We start from the raw sequence: 18,936 nt of genomic DNA, 5'->3' as shown, positions 1-18,936 counted from the left end.
AGAACATGCTTTGCATAAGAACCATTGCAATTTCAGTGGGCAGGGCTAACTGTGTACTGTACATTGTTGATTGGCTAGCTGCTAATGCACCCCAATTTTCCCACACAGGATGAATAAAGCACTAGTAACTCTCATGAAAGTTTCATTCAATGTACAGTAACTCAAACACTGAAGTGAAGGCCATGTTCAGTGTGTGTAGTGTCAGAAGGGAAGAGACCTGTCACTGACCCTCTGGGTGGGATAAAAATAACTCAGGCTGTGTCACTCTCAGTAAGGCAGTGATCAGGTGCCACAGCACACGCCACACTACTGACCCCCCTCAACAGCCCGTCTGACTGGCACGCCAGCACAAATGTTATTTGGCAGTGCACGTCTGTCTCAATCTAGTTAGCCGTCTACTTCACAGCATTTACATGAATCATGGACAAGTTCAAATCAAACATTCTAAGGATTTGGGGGCATCATAGGCATATTCTGAATGTTAAAAACAGTCTTTACATTTTTCCAAGTCATCATATGACCAATGACGCCCCACAATGCTGTCTAGGTAGATCGGTAGGTTTAAGAATATGATACCCAAAAGGGCTGCTGACTAGGACCCACCTATGCTGATTTCACAAGACTCTGCTAATACGGAAAGCACCCTTGATTTAAAAGCTGCCGATTTAAAATGCACACATAAACAAAAATTCTGCATATGCCCATGAGGTAGACTGATATATCGATTTTAACGATTAACCAGTGCTGATAGTTGCTTATTGGAACAACCGTTATCGGCAAAAATTCTAGGTTTGAGAGTACAATGCCCCAAAGTTGTACTGACTTGTCACAATGCACCTTAATTACCCAATTACACTGCTGTCAGAGAACACACTGTATGCCCACTACTGCCATTTTAATAGTCTGCGCAATAGGTTTGAGATTATGATGCCCAAAAATGCTGCATATTCGGAACACACCACTGATTTGTGCTGTGTTCCGCTGATAATTACTGATAGTTTTTATAAATTGGTAATTTCAAAATAAAAGTCCCTGGTGTGTTTCAGGCTTGTTTAAAGTCCTGCACTATTAACGGTATCAAATCTTTATTTTATTTTCGGGTTATTTTGGTTGAACGATCAACTAGAGCTGGGGTACTCGAGATTTGACTCAGACTCTAGGCAAGGTCACGAGTCCAATTTTAATGGACTTGGACTTTTTCAATGACTCTGATGCGTTTTTACTCTGACTTGACTCGGACTCGAGTCCATGATATTTGTGATTAAATAAAAAAAATTACGAAACAGAAATCATTGGACATGTCTCTGTCTGCATGCAGCTATATTAGCCCATGAAGTTGTAGATGTAGCCAGAGTTGTTTTACTGTTTTTAAGTGAACACACACACGCACATACACACGCACGTGCACAGAAACACACAGTCAACCAATATGCTTGAATGTTACTACAGAGACTACTGTATAACATGACGAAAACAAAGACGGGTATGTATCCAATATAATAGAAACTAAACAAGGCAGTTTCATGTGACACGGGACCTTACAACTGGTAAAATTGCATTTGTGCAGCAAATATGGTGCTCATATTGCAGTGTCATTGTAGTTAAAAACTTAAAATCAAGAACTTCGTTGAGTCAAATCACCCACATCATGTCTCTCACAGTTTACTTAAATAAAAATACATAAAAATAGTATTAATATTGGATATGTCTCTACACATGTAGGCTTCTGTAGTCTCTTGTGCTCCATGCAGTGTTGTCAGCTTGAACCAATCTATATGAATTATCTGTGTTCATTTTTTAAATGCTTATTTTATTTTTATTTTTTAGACTTTTTTTTGCCTCTGACACTTTTGAAAGACAATTCTGTTAAATTTATGACTCAACATTATTATTCTCCATGTTTTTCAGTTAACGAAGAGCTCAATTAAATTTTCTTTGATTGGTATTTAAAGATTTCAGACTGAATGCAGACCAACACGACTGCCGCTCAAGGAAATATCAATTATTATAATTTTTTCTTCTTCTGCGGCAGCTGCTGCGAGATGCACATGGACGTATCAGGGATTGAGATACACGACCAGCACACGACCTGACCTGCATTGTGCGGTTTCCTGATTATTAACTAGAAAATCATGTCTGTGACGACATGGCCCAAATATTATCAGTGGGCTGTTCCAGTGTTTTTGGATGTAACTTCTCAGTGAGTGCTAATAACTACTGTGTTGAATCATTTCTATGTACTGTATTTTCCCAAATGAGACGGCAGATAGAGAAAAGATTCAGAAAGAAATCACAGTATAGACTATTATTTCTTTAGATAGTTACAATTTTAAATAAAACTAAATTAAAATGAATTGACAAATTGAAAATCAAGTAGAAACAAAAACTGAATTAGAATTTGAAACATAACAATTGTTTTAATAACTAAAGCAGCTTTCACTTTCTTTAGTCTATGTTTGAGTGGAGGGACAAAACAACAAATAACTGAAATGTTTTAAAGTATAGTTTTGTCTACATTCCCCGAAAGCATATGCTTTCATTCTGAAACCACTTTAAAGTCTGTTCAGCAGGATATGAATCATAAAATATATATATGAAATGCAACTGAGGCTCATTATTTACTCACCCTCATGATATCCCATGTGTGTATGACATTTTTTCTTCACCAAAACACATTTGAAGAAAAATAGAAAATATCTCAGCTCAGTAGGTCCTTAAAATGCAAGTGGATGGTGATTTCTCTTTTGAAACTCCAAAAATCACAGACAGTCAGCATAAACTTTATCCATATGACACCAGCTGTTAAATTAATGTCTTCTAAAGCGACACGATCGCATTAGGTGCGAAAAAATATCAATATTAAAGTACTTTTGTAACTCTAAATCACGCTTCAGTGGTACGCGCGTATAACGTAAACGCATTTGAAATGCAAGAACTGAGGCACATGCATCACATTTGTAAGAGCAGCACTGTTTACAAGTGAGGACTAACATTGCACAGAAGCTGAATTGGTTTTGGTTTAAATCTGTATTTATTTGCTTCTGTACTCACATTGGTGGATGTCCCAATCAAGTGGACAATGTGAGATTACGTCGGTATCATGGCAACCCGAATACATCACAAGAGTGACCAGATTATAGTTTAAAAGTAATTCAATATTTATAAATATTTCACCAAAAGTGATCGTGTCGCTTTAGAAGACATTCATTTAACTGCTGGAGTCGTATGGATGAGGTGTATGCTGATTGTCTGTGATGTTTGGAGCACCACTGATTTGATGCCCCAAAATTAAGTCAAGACAGTGAATTTGCTAGATTTGAGACAACGAGGCCTCTAAACTACAGCGGATTAAGAACACACCAATGATGTGGTGCCCAAAAATGATGTCTTAGTAGTCAACTCACTAGGTTTGTGACTTTAAGATGCCCCAAAATCATGCTGACTCGCAATGCACCTTTGGGGCCCAATTATGCTGCTGACTCAAAGCACGCCTATGTCCACTACTGCCATTTCTGTAGACAGCTTACTAGGTTGGAGATTAAGATGTACAAAAAATGCTGCCGATTCCAACAGACCTATGACGTGATGCCCAAAATGTAAATCTTGCTTGTCTGTTCAACTAGATTTGAGACTACAAGGCCCCAAACTGCAGCTGATTTGGAATACACCAATGATGTGGGGCCCAAAAATGTTCTCTAACTAGTCAGCTTACTACATTTGACATTACAAGGCTCCAAAACACAGAAGATTAATTACACACCTGTGATGTGATGCCCACAAATTGAGTCTAGACAGTAGTGGTGTTACAATCCATGGCTCTAATGACAAACAATCTAATATTACTTGAGGGGGGAGGGGTCTTGTCATGGGTATGGAAGCATTTTGAATTGGACTAAACTGAAAAATTAGCAGTCATCAAACAAGTGAGGATCACTTGTATGTGATTATTTTTTATATTTATATTTATCTTTATAATATTTTTCAACATCTTAAGTACCTTATTTTGTAGTGGATGTCCCAATTTGCATAAAGAGAGCTGAATAAAATAATCAAATTATATTTTGGTTGCATTTGAGGGCAAAAAAATAAACGTTTAGTGTAAAATATAGGCACATAATATCGGAATATCGTTCGCAGGCCCCTTAATCGAATCATATCAAGGCAGACATTTCAGTATCGGCAAATATCGGATCGCAGGCCAAAAGAAACGATTTAAGATCGTATCGTGATGAAACGTCGGATTTACACCCTTACAAGACAGTGACCTCGCTAGACTGATGCCCCAAAATGCGTTTCGGAACATGCAAATGCTTTGATATGGTAGGATACCCCAGAAGGCCGACTAGGCAGTGAGCTGGCACAGCCCCTGTCAGTCAGCCTGTCAGATCCCCGCTCAGTGCCCCGATACTGACCCGCTCTCTCTCATGACGTTCCCGTCCCCACAATCGCAGGCCCCGCCGGCCTGACTCCGGAACATGTTGAAATCGTGGCCCGTGTGATCACCGTTGTTGAAGCACTCGGCGCACAGCGACATACACGGCGAGATGCCGCACGTCCGGCATCGGTAGGCCACGAAGTTGGCCGTCCACACCAGCCCGCAGAGAGTGGCGTTGTCGTAGGACCGGACGGTGCGGCAGAAGTCTTCGAAGCCGTCCCCTCCAGCCAGCAGCCATTTACACCACTCCAGCGACTCCGGGTCAGAGCCGCGCTCCGGGTTCAGCACGCTATCCAGCAGCTCCTGCAGCTGCCGCAGCGCCGAACTGTTGTCAGTCCGCTTAAGGTCTGCCTTCAGATGGGCGGCGGTGGATTTCTTGTCCCGGCGCAGCTGCGACGCCGCCATCATGCGCTCCGTGTTTGTTGTGCTCACTTTATTTTGGTTGTCTCTGTTGCTGCGTTCACGGTGCTTCTCGCGAGCTCTTGTTGCTACGGTGTTCCTCACGCGAGCTCCATTGGAATAGAAGAAGTGCGTGGAATGCACACAAAAGTGCTGAAGTGGGCGGGGCTCACTGGCTCGCAAGTTACATGTACATTCATTCACGTTTACTTTGATTTAGTCTTGCTTGTATATATGCAAAGATGTTGGCACACTCCTATTTTATTCTTTACATAACTTAACCCACGTAAACTTTGTAACATTGTTTTTGAAGACAGCGAATCAACACTTTATTGATTTGTTCATATTAATAACCTATTCATATGCAACTTTTGCATCTATTCCTTTAGCATATGCTTTTATTCTTAGCAATTTACTGTATCATAAAGTAGCCAACAAAATTAACAGTACCGTATGTTCCGCATTGCCAAGTTTTACGAGTCAATTATAATAGTGAACATCTTGTGCAGAAGTATAATTGAATAACGGTAGGGAAAATACGTTTTATTTACTGTTTTATTAGATTAAAAAGACCGCCTCTTAGTTTTACAAGATAGGTCTAATAAATTGTATTCCCATACCTGCACGTGGACAGTTTTGTCACGTGATTGCATGTTACTTTTTTCAGCGCTGGGCAAGGTGGACCAATCACAGTCGCTTTTGATTACTGGATGAGGCATTTTATGCAATAATTATGGAAAAGTACGGGATTGGATTTCAATTTGTATTAGAATTATTCATTCTTGAAGTGAATTTACTTAAAAAGATGATACTTCTCATTTTGAAATTGCGTCCAATAAGACAAAGAAAAGTCCTGAGGTTTGAGTGCGGCTCAATGGTGGATTCTGTTTTCAGAGCCGCGTAGCGCCACCTGGAGGAGGACTTCGTTCAGTCATTATAAGGTGTGAATGTGTGTGTGTGCGCGCGCGCGCGTGTGTGTGTTACTAATGTTATGACCATGTAAAACGTTACCATGTCAATAAAGCTACCTGAATCGAAATCTAATAGCTTGCAAAGTCTTCCGCCCAAGTGGTGTGTTTGGCGTTCAATTTTATTTTTCTCGCGTTTACAGTTGTTCTCGCGATGTTTTATCGCTCGTTTGACATAGGGTGTGTAGGTCAGATGGCAGGGTGAGATGTTGCTTATCTGACAAAAGCATGTTGTTTGAACGTGTGCGGAGACTATTTTTGGATGAATATCTTAAATATTACTCAACATCTCAAGTAAACATGTCTATGATTCAGCATGTTTCTGAAACAACACAAACCACACATTCAGATTATATTCAGAGACATTCCAAGGCAATGTGACAGACGAAATATCCCTCATATTGATTGTTTTTATGCAGTTTGTCCTTGTTTGATCCTTTCTGCACTATAATATCTGGGTAAATCTCAATGTCATGCCTGTTAAAATTTCCAGGACATATTTAATCACACAATAAGACGATTTTTGCACTGTAGATTCAAAAGAACACATTCAATACAGTAATTTCTCCAGGAATCGGACTACACTAGTAGTACTGCATGTTGTGCACAGTAGATTCAAAAGAACCCATTCATTACAGTCATTTCTCCAGGAATCGTATTATAATAATAGCCAGTGGTTAAACTGGCTTTTGTAGGGAGGGGGAGCCCTTATTTACGGTGAATGGTCATCATTCAAAATCCCGCCGTAAAATGACTTAGTGTTTTTACACCAAAGGGGCTCTTTTTCCAGTATTAATGTGTAAGGTAGGGTTGAGTAGTTATTCAAACAAAGACAAATACTTTACAATTCACTTACTTTATTATAATTTTTTACCTTGAATGTTAACAGGCAGGCAACAGATTTCACCCTCTGAAAATGTATGAAATTAACATGTATGAAAATATTGGTTGGCAAATATGTAAACATCTTTTTATACAAAACAAATGATGTTGATTTAAAGTGCTCATATTATGCTTTTTGGTTTTTCCCTTTCCTTTATTGTGTTATATATCTTTTTTGTGCATGTTATAGGTTTACAAAGTCCAGCCCAAAGGGACTTACTATCTCCAACAGAAACACTGTTCACAAACTGCTCCAAACAGCTCTCTTATAGTCCAGCCTTTACCTCACTTTGTAACACACGTTATAATCCTCACCTAGCATGGCATGCCCTCATACTCTGCAACTGACTAGCTAGCAGTGCTTACCTAGCTACTGAGCATGTGCGATACCCAACAAAGATGGAACAGAAGTGGGATGCCTCACTCGGTCGCTAAAACAGAGAGCTCAACACACAGAGTGAAAAGAGGAGCTGCAGCAATGTGCAGTACGACAAAAATATGGTGTTTTCTGAAAATTAAACCATGTAAGCCATCACCCACCTCCAAACAAACTTAGTTGGGTTCCACAACTCTAGTGGTGGACCCAATAACTTTACAAACATCAATGAGGACACAATGACAATCTTCAGCTGATTTCTCAGTGGTGAAACAATAGTATTCATCGCTGAAAATCCCCTTTCACATTCAGAAGACCCTCTTTAATTGCCATGTTTGGGTTTTCCTTGTAGTCCCTGAAACCTTGTTTCACACTACAGTAGTTCATTGCCAGACTATTACACAGCTTCCTCAATTCTTGTTCTCCATACAGCAGAGTGGAACTGGAGAGGGCCAGGTGTAAGGTGACAACACATTTATTTGATCAAAAAGCTCCAGCTCATGCTCTGGGACCATCCTGGACTGCATGCTACAACTAAGTGCATGAAAAAACTTTTCATGATTGATATTTATTTGTCTCCCACCAGTTTTCAATGGAACCCCCTTAAAAACACCATCCTGAACAGCCTGATAGGCAATCTGGTAATGAGGGCCTGGTGTCTCCATCATTGCTAAGAAAACATCAGCCTGCCTTTTAACTTTTTTTAACCCTTCTGAGAGACGAATTTCTCTGTTTTGTAATGCTTCAGACAAGTCTTTAAGCTCTTCTAGAGCATCCAACATTAGTCCCAAATTGACAACAAAACCCTCTGAGGATAATTTAGCTGCAAGCCCGTCATACATGCACCTTTCAGCCGAGGTCTTGGATATATCTTTACCAGCACTAATAAAGTGCTGGTGCAAAGCACCATACATATTCCAGACAGCCTCAACTGTCCTGTAGGAAGAGGCAACCCATCTCACATTTAACACACTACCTATTTTTCTCAACTGTGTGCCCACTACTGATGCAGCCTCATCCAGTTCCCTCAAATTCTTTGGGGACTGACTATAAAGACAGTACAGCTTATCCTGGAAACTGGTGAAGTGGTTGGTTCCCACACAGCTCCTTACGGCATCCCCAACTGACAGCTCTAGCCTGTGATTAAGGCAGTGCCAGCCAACCACTGCTGGATATCTGGCCTTTAGCTTCGCATACACCTCTGCCTTTCTACCCAGCATCACCGATGCCCCATCTGAGCAGAATCCAAGAAAGCACTGCTTCAGAAACTCATCATCTAACCCATTGTCCATGAGACACGTGAGCGATGCATCAGTGATGCCATCTGCAGTAGTCCGTTCTAGCTCAATAACATCTAAGAAAAAAGTGAGTGGGTCTGAATTTTGGATCGATGCGCGTGCTCTCATCTATCAGGATGGACACTTTGGGCTTTGTATTCCTGATGCTGGTCATCAGGTTATGTTTCATTTCTTTTGAGATGAAATGAACAATCTCTGTGCAATTCTCCCCATATTAAGACCATTCATGCGCTGTAGGTCGATGAGCGAAGGGTGATCTGTGTATGGGCGATTTCTTTTGGCAATGTGATATGCCGTCCTAAACACCTTCTCAGTGGTGCACAGCTGTTGTTGTTGTGCTTTTAGGAAGCTGGCATCTAATGTACTTTCTTCTTTTTTTTCCACAGATCGACTCGGCTAATTTGTGGCTATGCGATGTTACATGCTCGCATATTTTTTTTCGTAATGATCTCATCTGGTTGTCTTTAGTATCCCCATACGGTTTAACTCTGCCATATTGCCACTCTGATGAAAAAGTGTATTTGTTTGAACCAGATCTTCGCACACCTGGTGACCCTGCATCTCTGCATATTTCACATCCCAGTGCATTATTAGATAGGAATATGAACGAGTATTTGGTTTTGAAGTGTTCATATTGGGCCAGAGTCCAACAAATTGGCAAATTGAGTGCTAAAGCTGGGCTGCTGCTATGACTACTGAGGGCTGACGCTGGGCTGCTGCTGCTATGACTACTGAGGGCTGACGCTGGGCTGCTGCTGCTATGACTACTGAGGGCTGACGCTGGGCTGCTGCTGCTACCACTGCTGAGGGCTGATGCTGGGCTGCTGCTGCTATGACTACTGAGGGCTGACGCTGGGCTGCTGCTGCTATGACTACTGAGGGCTGACGCTGGGCTGATGCTGCTATGACTACTGAGGGCTGACGCTGGGCTGCTGCTGCTACCACTGCTGAGGGCTGACGCTGGGCTGCTGCTGCTACCACTGCTGAGGGCTGACGCTGGGCTGCTGCTGCTACCAGTGCTGAGGGCTGATGCTGGGCTGCTGCTGCTACCACTGCTGAGGGCTGACACTGGGCTACTGCTGCTACCACTGCTGAGGGCTGACACTGGGCTGCTGCTGCTACCACTGCTGAGGGCTGACACTGGGCTGCTGCTGCTACCAGTGCTGAGGGCTGATGCTGGGCTGCTGCTGCTACCACTGCTGAGGACTGACACTGGGCTACTGCTGCTACCACTGCTGAGGGCTGATGCTGGGCTGCTGCTGCTACCACTGCTGAGGGCTGACACTGGGCTGCTGCTGCTACCACTGCTGAGGGCTGATACTGGGCTGATGCTGCTACCACTGCCATTGCTGAGAGCTGGGTTGCTGGTTGTGCCTTTCTTTAGGGCTTTTCTACTAAATGCATAGTTCCATACATCAAAATTACTGATTCTGCACACTTCTGGGCTTATGTCATCAATCTCTATCATTCTTTTGATATGGCAATTGCAGCATTAACTTACCTCCCAAAAAAATCTTCCAGGGTCCGCTTCATGTATATTCAGCATCTGAATGAACACAATCAGCTTATGTTTAATTTTTTATTTTTTTTAACTATCAACAGAGATAGATTTATAGCATTTTGTAACATTAAAAAATATTTATAAAATCAGTTATATAAGTTTTTTGAAAAAAGAAGCTTTGTGTTATGTGTAAGGCAGTTAGATGAGTTCACCAGATGTGTTTTGACATGGGTAGGAAGCCGCATTATAGATTTATTGCATTTTTTAACATTAACACTAGAACTACCACGGCGGTCATTTTGACTGTTTTTAAATTTTGCAATGTAATAATTTTGTTGAAATAAAACCCATATAACCATAGGACCATGACTTTTCTTAAATGTGTGTATATTTTATTCTAACATTGTTATTTTATTAAAATTTCAGAACAAAAAAAAAGAGTTCTCAGTATTTCTACCTTGAATGGCCATAACGGTCATTTTGACCAGCGTTTGCTATGTAAAGGAACAAAGGGCGCTGTTCACCACAGAGGTGCTGAGAATGTTACTGAGCTTGCTAACATTAACGTTAGCTCAATTGAACGGTTAAACATACAGACTAACATTTCTTTCAGCTCAAACTTTTTTTGACCTAGTTTTATTGTTTTCCTATCACTTACCGGAGCAATGGAGAGGCACCATCTGTCCAGAAGAGGCAGACAGAGGTTCAAGACTGTGAACAGAGGACTTCAGTGGTAATGGCTCGATTGCTCTAGCCATTAGCGGGTTTCCATGGTAACGTCGCTGTTATGCTTAGAATTGTGACAGTTTTCCCTTGATGGCTGTGGGCGGGGTGCTGAACCAGCGATTAATGCATTTATGACGTCTGATAATTCCATGTAGCATGGGTGTCTCTGTGTAGTCTTGCTAATTATTCAGTCTCATATGCCATTGTAGACTGATTGGTTGGATTGATGGAGGAGTCAGGAGACCAGGAGGTAGGTTCAGTTTAGTACTTTTAATAATGTACTTTCACACGCACACACACGACAAAACCGTTGTTACAATTATATTTCCCTTAGCCGGGCACAGGCTTCCACTGTATCTGTTGTGCTTCACGCACTCTCTCTCCCTCTCTCTCGACATTTGGCGTTCCTTAAATGTCTCTCTCCGTATCACTATAACAAGACACAGGTGTTAGAGGTAATTACAAACCAGGTGACAAGCCTTACCGCTCTCTCTCTCTCCCGCAGACCGACACATGAACACACCCCCCATGCCACATGCCCCCACCGCTGACTCAGGCCGGGGCAACATCCGGCCTGCCCACTCCCCCCCATTTCTGGAGAGAAAGTCAGCCACAACCATCTGCGCCCCTGGCCTGTGGACCACCTTGAACTTAAAGGGCTGAAGAGCCAGATACCAACGGGTGATCTGCGCGTTAGTATCCTTCATGCGGTGGAGCCACTGCAGAGGGGCGTGATCAGAACAGAGGGCGAAGGCCCGCCCCAGCAGGTAGTAACGGAGCGTCAGAACCGCCCACTTAATCGCAAGACACTCCTTTTCGATGGTGCTATATTTCGTCTCCCTGAAGGAGAGCTTGCGACTAATAAACAGTACCGGTCGTTCCTCCCTCCGACCACCTCGCGAGAGCACTGCACCCAGCCCCTGTCAGATGCATCAGTCTGCAAAATAAAGGGAGAGAGAAATCAGGTGCATGTAAAGCGGCCCCCACACAGTGCAGATTTTACCTTAAGGAAGGCCTGTTGGCACGACTCTGTCCACTGGACCGGATCGGGAGCCCCCTTTTTAGTAAGGTCAGTCAGTGGGCTGGTGACATCAGCATAACTAGGCACAAACCTTTGTTAGTAGCCAGCCAGCCCCAGAAACTGCCTTACCCCCTTTTTGGTCTTGGGTGCCGGGCAGGCTGCGATCGCTGCGGTTTTGTCAACCTGTGGACGCACCTGCCCATGACCCAAGTGGAACCCCAGATACCGAACTTCCACCCATCCAATTGCACACTTCCCCGGGTTTGCCGTGAGTCCCGCCCGCCTCAGCGCTCTCAGGACAGCCCTCAGATGTTGCATATGCCGCCGCCAGTCATTACTGTAAATTATAATATCATCTAGATATGCGGCGGCATATGCCGTGTGCGGTCTGAGGATCTTATCCATAAGGCACTGAAACGTGGCCGGGGCCCCAAACAAGCCGAACGGAAGTGTTACAAATTGGTGTAATCCGAACAGTGTTGAAAAAGCGTTTTTTTCTCGGGACATGGAGCCAATACCCCTTCGTTAAGTCCAGTGTCGAGTAAAATTGAGCCGCGCCCAACCGATCGATTAACTCGTCAATACGCGGCATTGGATATGCGTCAAATTTGGACACCGCGTTCACTTTCCGATAGTCAACACAGAAACGGACCGAGCCATCGCTCTTCGGTACCAGGACTACCGGACTGGCCCAATCATTGTGTGACTCTTGTATTACACCCATGTCGAGCATTGCCTCTAATTCCTCCCTAACAACCTTTTTCTTGTGCTCCGGGAGGCGATAGGGCCGGCTACGAACCACCACGCCCGGGGTGGTCTCGATATGGTGTTCTATGAGGTTCGTGCGACCGGGCAGGAGAGAAAACACGTCTGCGAACTCCGCTTGCAGCCTCGCAACATCTGTCAGCTGCGACAGCGAGAGGTGGTCTCCTCAAGGGACCGGGGTAAATGAATTTGCTTTGAGCGATATCTCCGGTCTGAGCTCCGCCTTCTCCGGAACCGCCGTCGCCAAGGCTACAGGTACCGCCTCCCTCCATGGTTTGAGGAGGTTGAGGCGGTACGTTTGACGTGCCCCTCTCCTATCCGTCCGCTTAACCTCATAATCGAGATCTCCAACTCGTCGCGTGATCTCGAAGGGTCCTTGCCACTTGGCGAGTAATTTGGAGCTCGAGGTGGGCAGTAAAACAAGTACTTTATCTCCCTGTGAAAATTCCTTTAGCCGAGTGCCCCTGTCATACAGTCAGCGTTGGCGTTCTTGCGCTTGGAGCAAATTCTCCTGTGTTACCCGTCCCAAAGTGTGGAGTTTTGCTCGAAGGTCAAGAACGTATTGAATTTGGTTTTTGCTATCCGAAGGTCCCTCCTCCCAAGCTTCCCGTATGACGTCGAGCACGCCCCGTGGCTGGCGCCCATACAGTAGTTCAAACAGAGAAAAGCCGGTGGAGGCTTGTGGGACCTCTCGTACTGCAAACAGCAGGGGTTCGAGCCACTTATCCCAGTTTTTAGCATCTTCGTGTACGAACTTACGAATCATGTTTTTCAAGGTCTTATTAAATCGTTCCACCAGTCCATCGGTCTGCGGGTGGTAGACGCTGGTACGAATCGACTTAATGCCTAATAATTCATATAGTTCGCGAAGTGTACGTGACATAAATGTTGTGCCTTGATCTGTGAGGATTTCCTTTGGAATCCCCACTCGGGAGATAATTCTGAAGAGTGCCTCCGCAACACTGCGTGCTGAGATGTTGCGTAGAGGCACTGCTTCCGGATATCGCGTTGCATAGTCCACCAGAACTAATACAAAGCGATGCCCGCGTGCAGTCTTTTCTAATGGCCCGACGAGATCCATTCCAATTCTGTCGAAGGGGATCTCGATCAACGGCAGCGGGCGCAATGGCGCTTTTGGGGTGGCCGGTGGGTTCACCAACTGACATTCCCGGCATGCCGCACACCACTTGCGAACATCCCCGTGAATGCCCGGCCAAAAGAAACGGGCCATTATACGTTTCACAGACTTTTCGTGACCTAAGTGGCCGGCCATTGGATTATAGTGAGCCGCCTGGAAGAGTGTTTCCCGACGGCTCTTCGGTACTAATAGCTGTGTTGTAACCTCTTTGGTTTGAGTGTCCTGCGTCACTCGATACAACCGCTCTTTAATAATAGCAAAGTACGGGTATGTGAGCGCAACACCAGGCTGGAGCTGTTGACCATCAATTACTTTCACTTGGTCGAAGGCGTGCCTAAGGGACTCGTCATGCGACTGCTCCAGAGGGAAGTCCCCCTCAGGGAAGCCCCTGAGGGCGGAAACACCTCTATCTGCGTCATCTTGACGCGGAGCCGATGTTGACGGGCCCGGCATCGCCTCCCCAGCCATAGTATCACACACCACACCCCCCGCCGTCACTCTGCAGGACCCATCCACACACATTACCCTCAGTAAATGTTTAAAGCCGGGCCAATTGGTTCCCAAGGTTAGTGGATGGGTGAGGCGGGAATTAACTGCAGCCTCGATTCTATGCCTTTTTCCCCTGAATCGTATCTCCACGGTAACCACTGGGTATTTGTGAATGTCCCCATGCACACACCTCACCCTCACCAATTTATCTTTATCCAATGCCCCGCCTTGCACCAAGCGTTGATGGATCAAGGTTTGAGAACAACCTGTATCCACCAAAGCTTGATGTGTATCCCCCTTCACCCTTACCGGTATGCGATACATCCCTGCCCGATCGGGGGCGGCCTGCGGAGCATCGGGGATCTGAACCAGTGTCCCCACCTCCATCACCGGACACCGCTACTGGCTATGTCCGGCTTCCCCGCAGCTCCAACAGACCGGCCCAGGTCTTCCTTCCGCACTCGTGGGGTAGAATAACGGAGAGAGACAGGGGGGTTTGAAGGGGCAGAAAAGGGGAAGGGTCCTCTGGACTGGGGTCGGGGTCTGGGTGGGCCTCTCCACCTACGAGGAGCCGGAACTGGGTGGGAGTGAGGGGAACGGGGAGAAGGGTAGGGAACAGCAGGCACAGGGGGTGGAGAGAGAGAGAGAGAGAGAGAGAGAGGATACTGCCTCGCCTTCTCCTGGGAACGCCTCCATGTAGTCCTCTGCCAGCTGGACGGCTCCATCCAACGACGCCGGGCGGTGGCACTGGACCCACTCCGACATGCCTCGGGGGAGCTGTGAGACGAACTGTTCCAGTACGACCATATCGACCACTTCCACGACGTCGCGGGATCCCCCCACCAGCAGCCATTTCCGGCAAGCGTCACGGAGCTGTTGCGCAAACGCGAACTTAATGAGCAGAATAGCTGTCGACTCTGCTCCGGGGTGCGACCGACCCGTTGCTGGATGGCTTTCTTTAGGTGACTATAGTCCAGGAGGCTGGCGGCGGGAAGTTGTTGCGCCGCCAGCTGCGCCTCCCCAGAAAGTAGGGGCAATAGGCGGGCCGCCCACTGCTCAGGAGGCCACCTCCATACCTCCGCCGTTTTCTCGAACAGGTCGAGGAAGGCCTCCGGATCATCGCTTGGCCCCATTTTCGCGAGGGCAAGCGGTAGGGTGGGAACCGAGGAGGACGCAGCACCAGCCCCCTCTCCAGCGATCAGGCTCCGCAGCGTTTGCCGGTCCTCGGCTTGTGCCTGGAGCAAGGCTTGGAAGCGTTGTTCTTGCTCCTGGCGAACCTCCAAGAGGGCATGGTGTTGTGTCTGCTGGATGCTGGTGAGGGCGTTGATGACTTCGGCCAGCGGTGAAGACTCCATAGCGGCGCTTTCTTCCAAACCCGGGTTTTTGGCACCACTGTAGACTGATTGGTTGGATTGATGGAGGAGTCAGGAGACCAGGAGGTAGGTTCAGTTTAGTACTTTTAATAATGTACTTTCACACGCACACACACGACAAAACCGTCGTTACAATTATATTTCCCTTAGCCGGGCACAGGCTTCCACTGTATCTGTTGTGCTTCACGCACTCTCTCTCCCCCTCTCTCGACATTTGGCGTTCCTTAAATGTCTCTCTCCGTATCACTATAACAAGACACAGGTGTTAGAGGTAATTACAAACCAGGTGACAAGCCTTACCGCTCTCTCTCTCTCTCCCGCAGACCGACACATGAACACACCCCCCATGCCACAGCCATGTATTTGCCAGTAGTCAGGAGATGAAAAATAATTCAAGTGGAATAACAATATTTGGTGCTGAAGGAGACGGAGCTGATCTCTGGCAGGGTGTGTTGTGGATCTGAGGAGGCGGAGCTATGCTCCGGTGTGTTCCAGCCCAATTTAACCTCTGCTAATAGCGCTGCATGTTGTCAAAGTCTCTCCAGTAAGTCAGTCTACTGTCGGCAATCTTTGGAATGCTCTCGGGAGGTTTTGAGATTAGGCTTTATTGCATGGAAAATGTTCCTCGGGATATGTGCTATAGCCCTTTCTAAAAAATCATGTTCTTTTAAGAAAGAGTGTTTATATGGAGTCACGTGATGTCATGCGAGGAGGAGAAGACATGTGATCGACGAGCTCTGCGCACTTTGCTAGTTTTTTTATTATTTTCATGTTATAATCCGGTGAGATTCGATACATCTAGTTACATATTTTTTCTATGAGGTAAACATATGACAAAGAAGTCAGAATCCTTGTTCTCTGGAGACATTAAAAGACACTTACGTGCTCAAGCTAAAACCTCTGACGGTCCTGCAGACCAGGGACTCGATTTGTATTGCGCGACAGAAGAGATTCAATGTCAACTGTCCAATTTGTCTGTGATGCTGACGAAAGTTGTTGCGGACTTGGAGGAACTCACTGTAATACGTCGATCGATCACGACGATGGAAACAAAATTCTCTGAGTTGGTTACAAGAGTGGGAGGTGTTGAGAAACGGATCGATTATCTAGAGTCATTGGAAAGGGAATTATCCACTAATCCGCTCGTGACCAAAATAGATGATGAAAACATTTTGGAAAAACTGGAAGATCTCGAAAATAGGAGCCGAAGAAATAATGTTCGGATTGTTGGAATTCCTGTGCATGAGGAAGGCAGAGATATGGTGAAATTCCTAGACAAGCTCTTCCCTAGTCTGCTCGACATAACAGGCCATAAGCTGGAAATTGAGCAAGCTCACAGAGTCCCGGCTTGCAGATCGCCTGAGGGAAACAGGCCCCGATCAATTCTGGCCCAATTTTTTAGATCATTCGATAAAGATCTTCTGTTGCGTGAGGCAAGGTGCAAAAGAAAGCTTTCTTGGAAGAATCACAATATTTTCTTGTTCCCGTATTTTGCGAATTCGACAAGAGAGAAACGCGATAGATTCAAGGAGTGTAAGAAACATTTGCATCAACGAAAGATCACTTTTACACTGATGTTTCCGGCCAAACTGAGAATAGATACGAAGGATGGTCGATAAGGTTTTACGTGTCCCAAACAAGCACTGTCCTTCATAAATACACTGGAGTGAGTAAGCCATTTGGTGTTTCTCATGTGAGTGGATTGACTCACTGAACATACACTCGAATGTCGGAAGAAGCTGGGCACCATTTTTGTTTCTGTTCGAATGGTTCCGGCAATTTGTTTTGTGGAGGAAAACACCTTCGAGACAGTTCTGTGAATGAATCTACACATTCTTTGTATTTATTCTGCCTTTTATTGCTGAGGTTTGTTTTACAAAGTATGGGCACCATGTAATTTGTACAGAAGCACCGGACATCCAATGGCTAAGTTGTCACGGGGGCTCTCATAGGTGCGCTTGGACCTTTTGAATTTAGGGGGATGGATGCCGGTTGGCGCTGTAGTGCGTGGGGTTAATGCGCACGTTTTTCTTTTTTCTGTTTCTTTGGTTCAGGGAGAGTTCAGGGTTTGATTGTTGCACTAACGTTGAAGTGTGGTCTATACAATCTTGCTTTTGATACACTATTTTTTCTATTATATAAAAATGCCAAATGTTAATACAAATGGGTTATCTTTCTCCACGTGGAATGTTAATGTGTTGGCGCACCCCCTAAAAAGAAGGATGGTTATTTATTTTCTTAAACATAAGAAACATGATATTGTGTTTCTTCAAGAAACGCATCTTTCCCCAAAGGAAGCTGAAACATTTGATATGGGGTGGACATGTTTTCTTTAGTGCTGGCTCAAGTAAGAGCAGGGGAGTCATTACATTGATAAGTATACATCTACAATTCAAATGTCTCAAACAGATTAAATGTAAATTAGGAAGAGTCATTATTGTTTTAGCAAAGATTGGTTCTGGCTAATATTTAAGCACCTAACACTGATGATCAGGGCTTTTTTTATAGATCATGAAGGGATGTTGCAAGCCTCTGGCACCCCTTATGATATTATATTGGGAGGAGACTGATGACTCCGTCCCAAAAGTGGCCCCCTAGAGCAACATTGACACTTCAAAGGATGTGTAAAAATCTTGGTATTACAGATATTTGGAGACTTTTGAACCCATCTGGTAGAGACTATAAATTATTTTCATCAGTCCATAAGATTTATTCAAGAATAGATTTTTTTTATTATATCTAAGTCCCTCATTTCATCTGTTGATTGCTCAGTTAGAAACATCTTAGTCTCAGATCATGCCCTGGTCAGTTTAGAGGTGTTTCCACATATGGAGAAAAATAAATCATACAGCTGGCACTTTAATTTATCCCTTTTGTGAAATTCTGATTTCCAACAAATGTTAAAGACTGCAATCAATCGCTATATGGAGACCAACTGGTCCTCAGTATCCTCTGTGGGCATGGCCTGGGAGGCACTTAATGCGGTTCTTAAGGGTCGGCTCATACAGTATGCCTCATTCATCAAAAAATCCAAAGCACAAGAACTCGTACAGTTGGAAGGGATTATTAAAAATGCAGAGGCAGAGCTGAAGTGTTGAATGTCATCTTATGGCCTCAGAGAATTGACTGGATTGAAATAGATTTATAATGCTATTTTGTCATTGAAAGTGGAGTTTTGGTTAGTCAGGGCAAGACACTAATATTTTGAGATGGGGGACGAAGCTAGATATATAAAGCAGAGATTCTTATTCTACCATTCCCTCAGTTAAATCTGCTGGTGGCGAAATTATTACCTCGGCCATTGAGATTAATAATGCCTTTAAAGAGTTATATCTTGATCTTTATAGTTCCACGTCTTAATTTAATGATGAAGATATTAGAAATTTGTGGAACAATTAGAACTCCCTAAATTGATGACTGAGCAAACAAATTATCTTGATTCTGAGATAACCTTGGGGGAACTTGATGAGATAATTACGGCCTTAACTACAGGCAAGCCCGGATCAGTCTGATTCTTAAAAAGCACAAAGATCCAAGCGAGGGTAAAAGTTACAGTCCAATTTCC

The 18,936-nt window shown here is 44.6% G+C and overlaps 1 protein-coding gene across 4 annotated transcripts in view; it reads right to left on the bottom strand.

Moving 5' to 3' along the window:
• The window catches only part of ubr3 (ubiquitin protein ligase E3 component n-recognin 3), a 102,650-nt gene extending 97,714 nt beyond the window's left edge, over positions 1 to 4,936 (bottom strand). For all 4 annotated transcript variants that reach the window (XM_052148450.1, XM_052148452.1, XM_052148451.1 and 1 more), the window contains exon 1: positions 4,413 to 4,936. In XM_052148450.1, the coding sequence (XP_052004410.1) occupies positions 4,413 to 4,843 (431 nt within the window). In that variant the 5' untranslated portion in view covers positions 4,844 to 4,936. The remainder of the gene's footprint in view (positions 1 to 4,412) is intronic.
• Positions 4,937 to 18,936: the final 14,000 nt, after the last annotated feature.

This window comes from Xyrauchen texanus, chromosome 18, assembly GCF_025860055.1.
Source record: "Xyrauchen texanus isolate HMW12.3.18 chromosome 18, RBS_HiC_50CHRs, whole genome shotgun sequence".
NCBI lineage: Eukaryota > Metazoa > Chordata > Actinopteri > Cypriniformes > Catostomidae > Xyrauchen > Xyrauchen texanus.
This window is presented reverse-complemented; position numbering and strand designations above follow the sequence as displayed.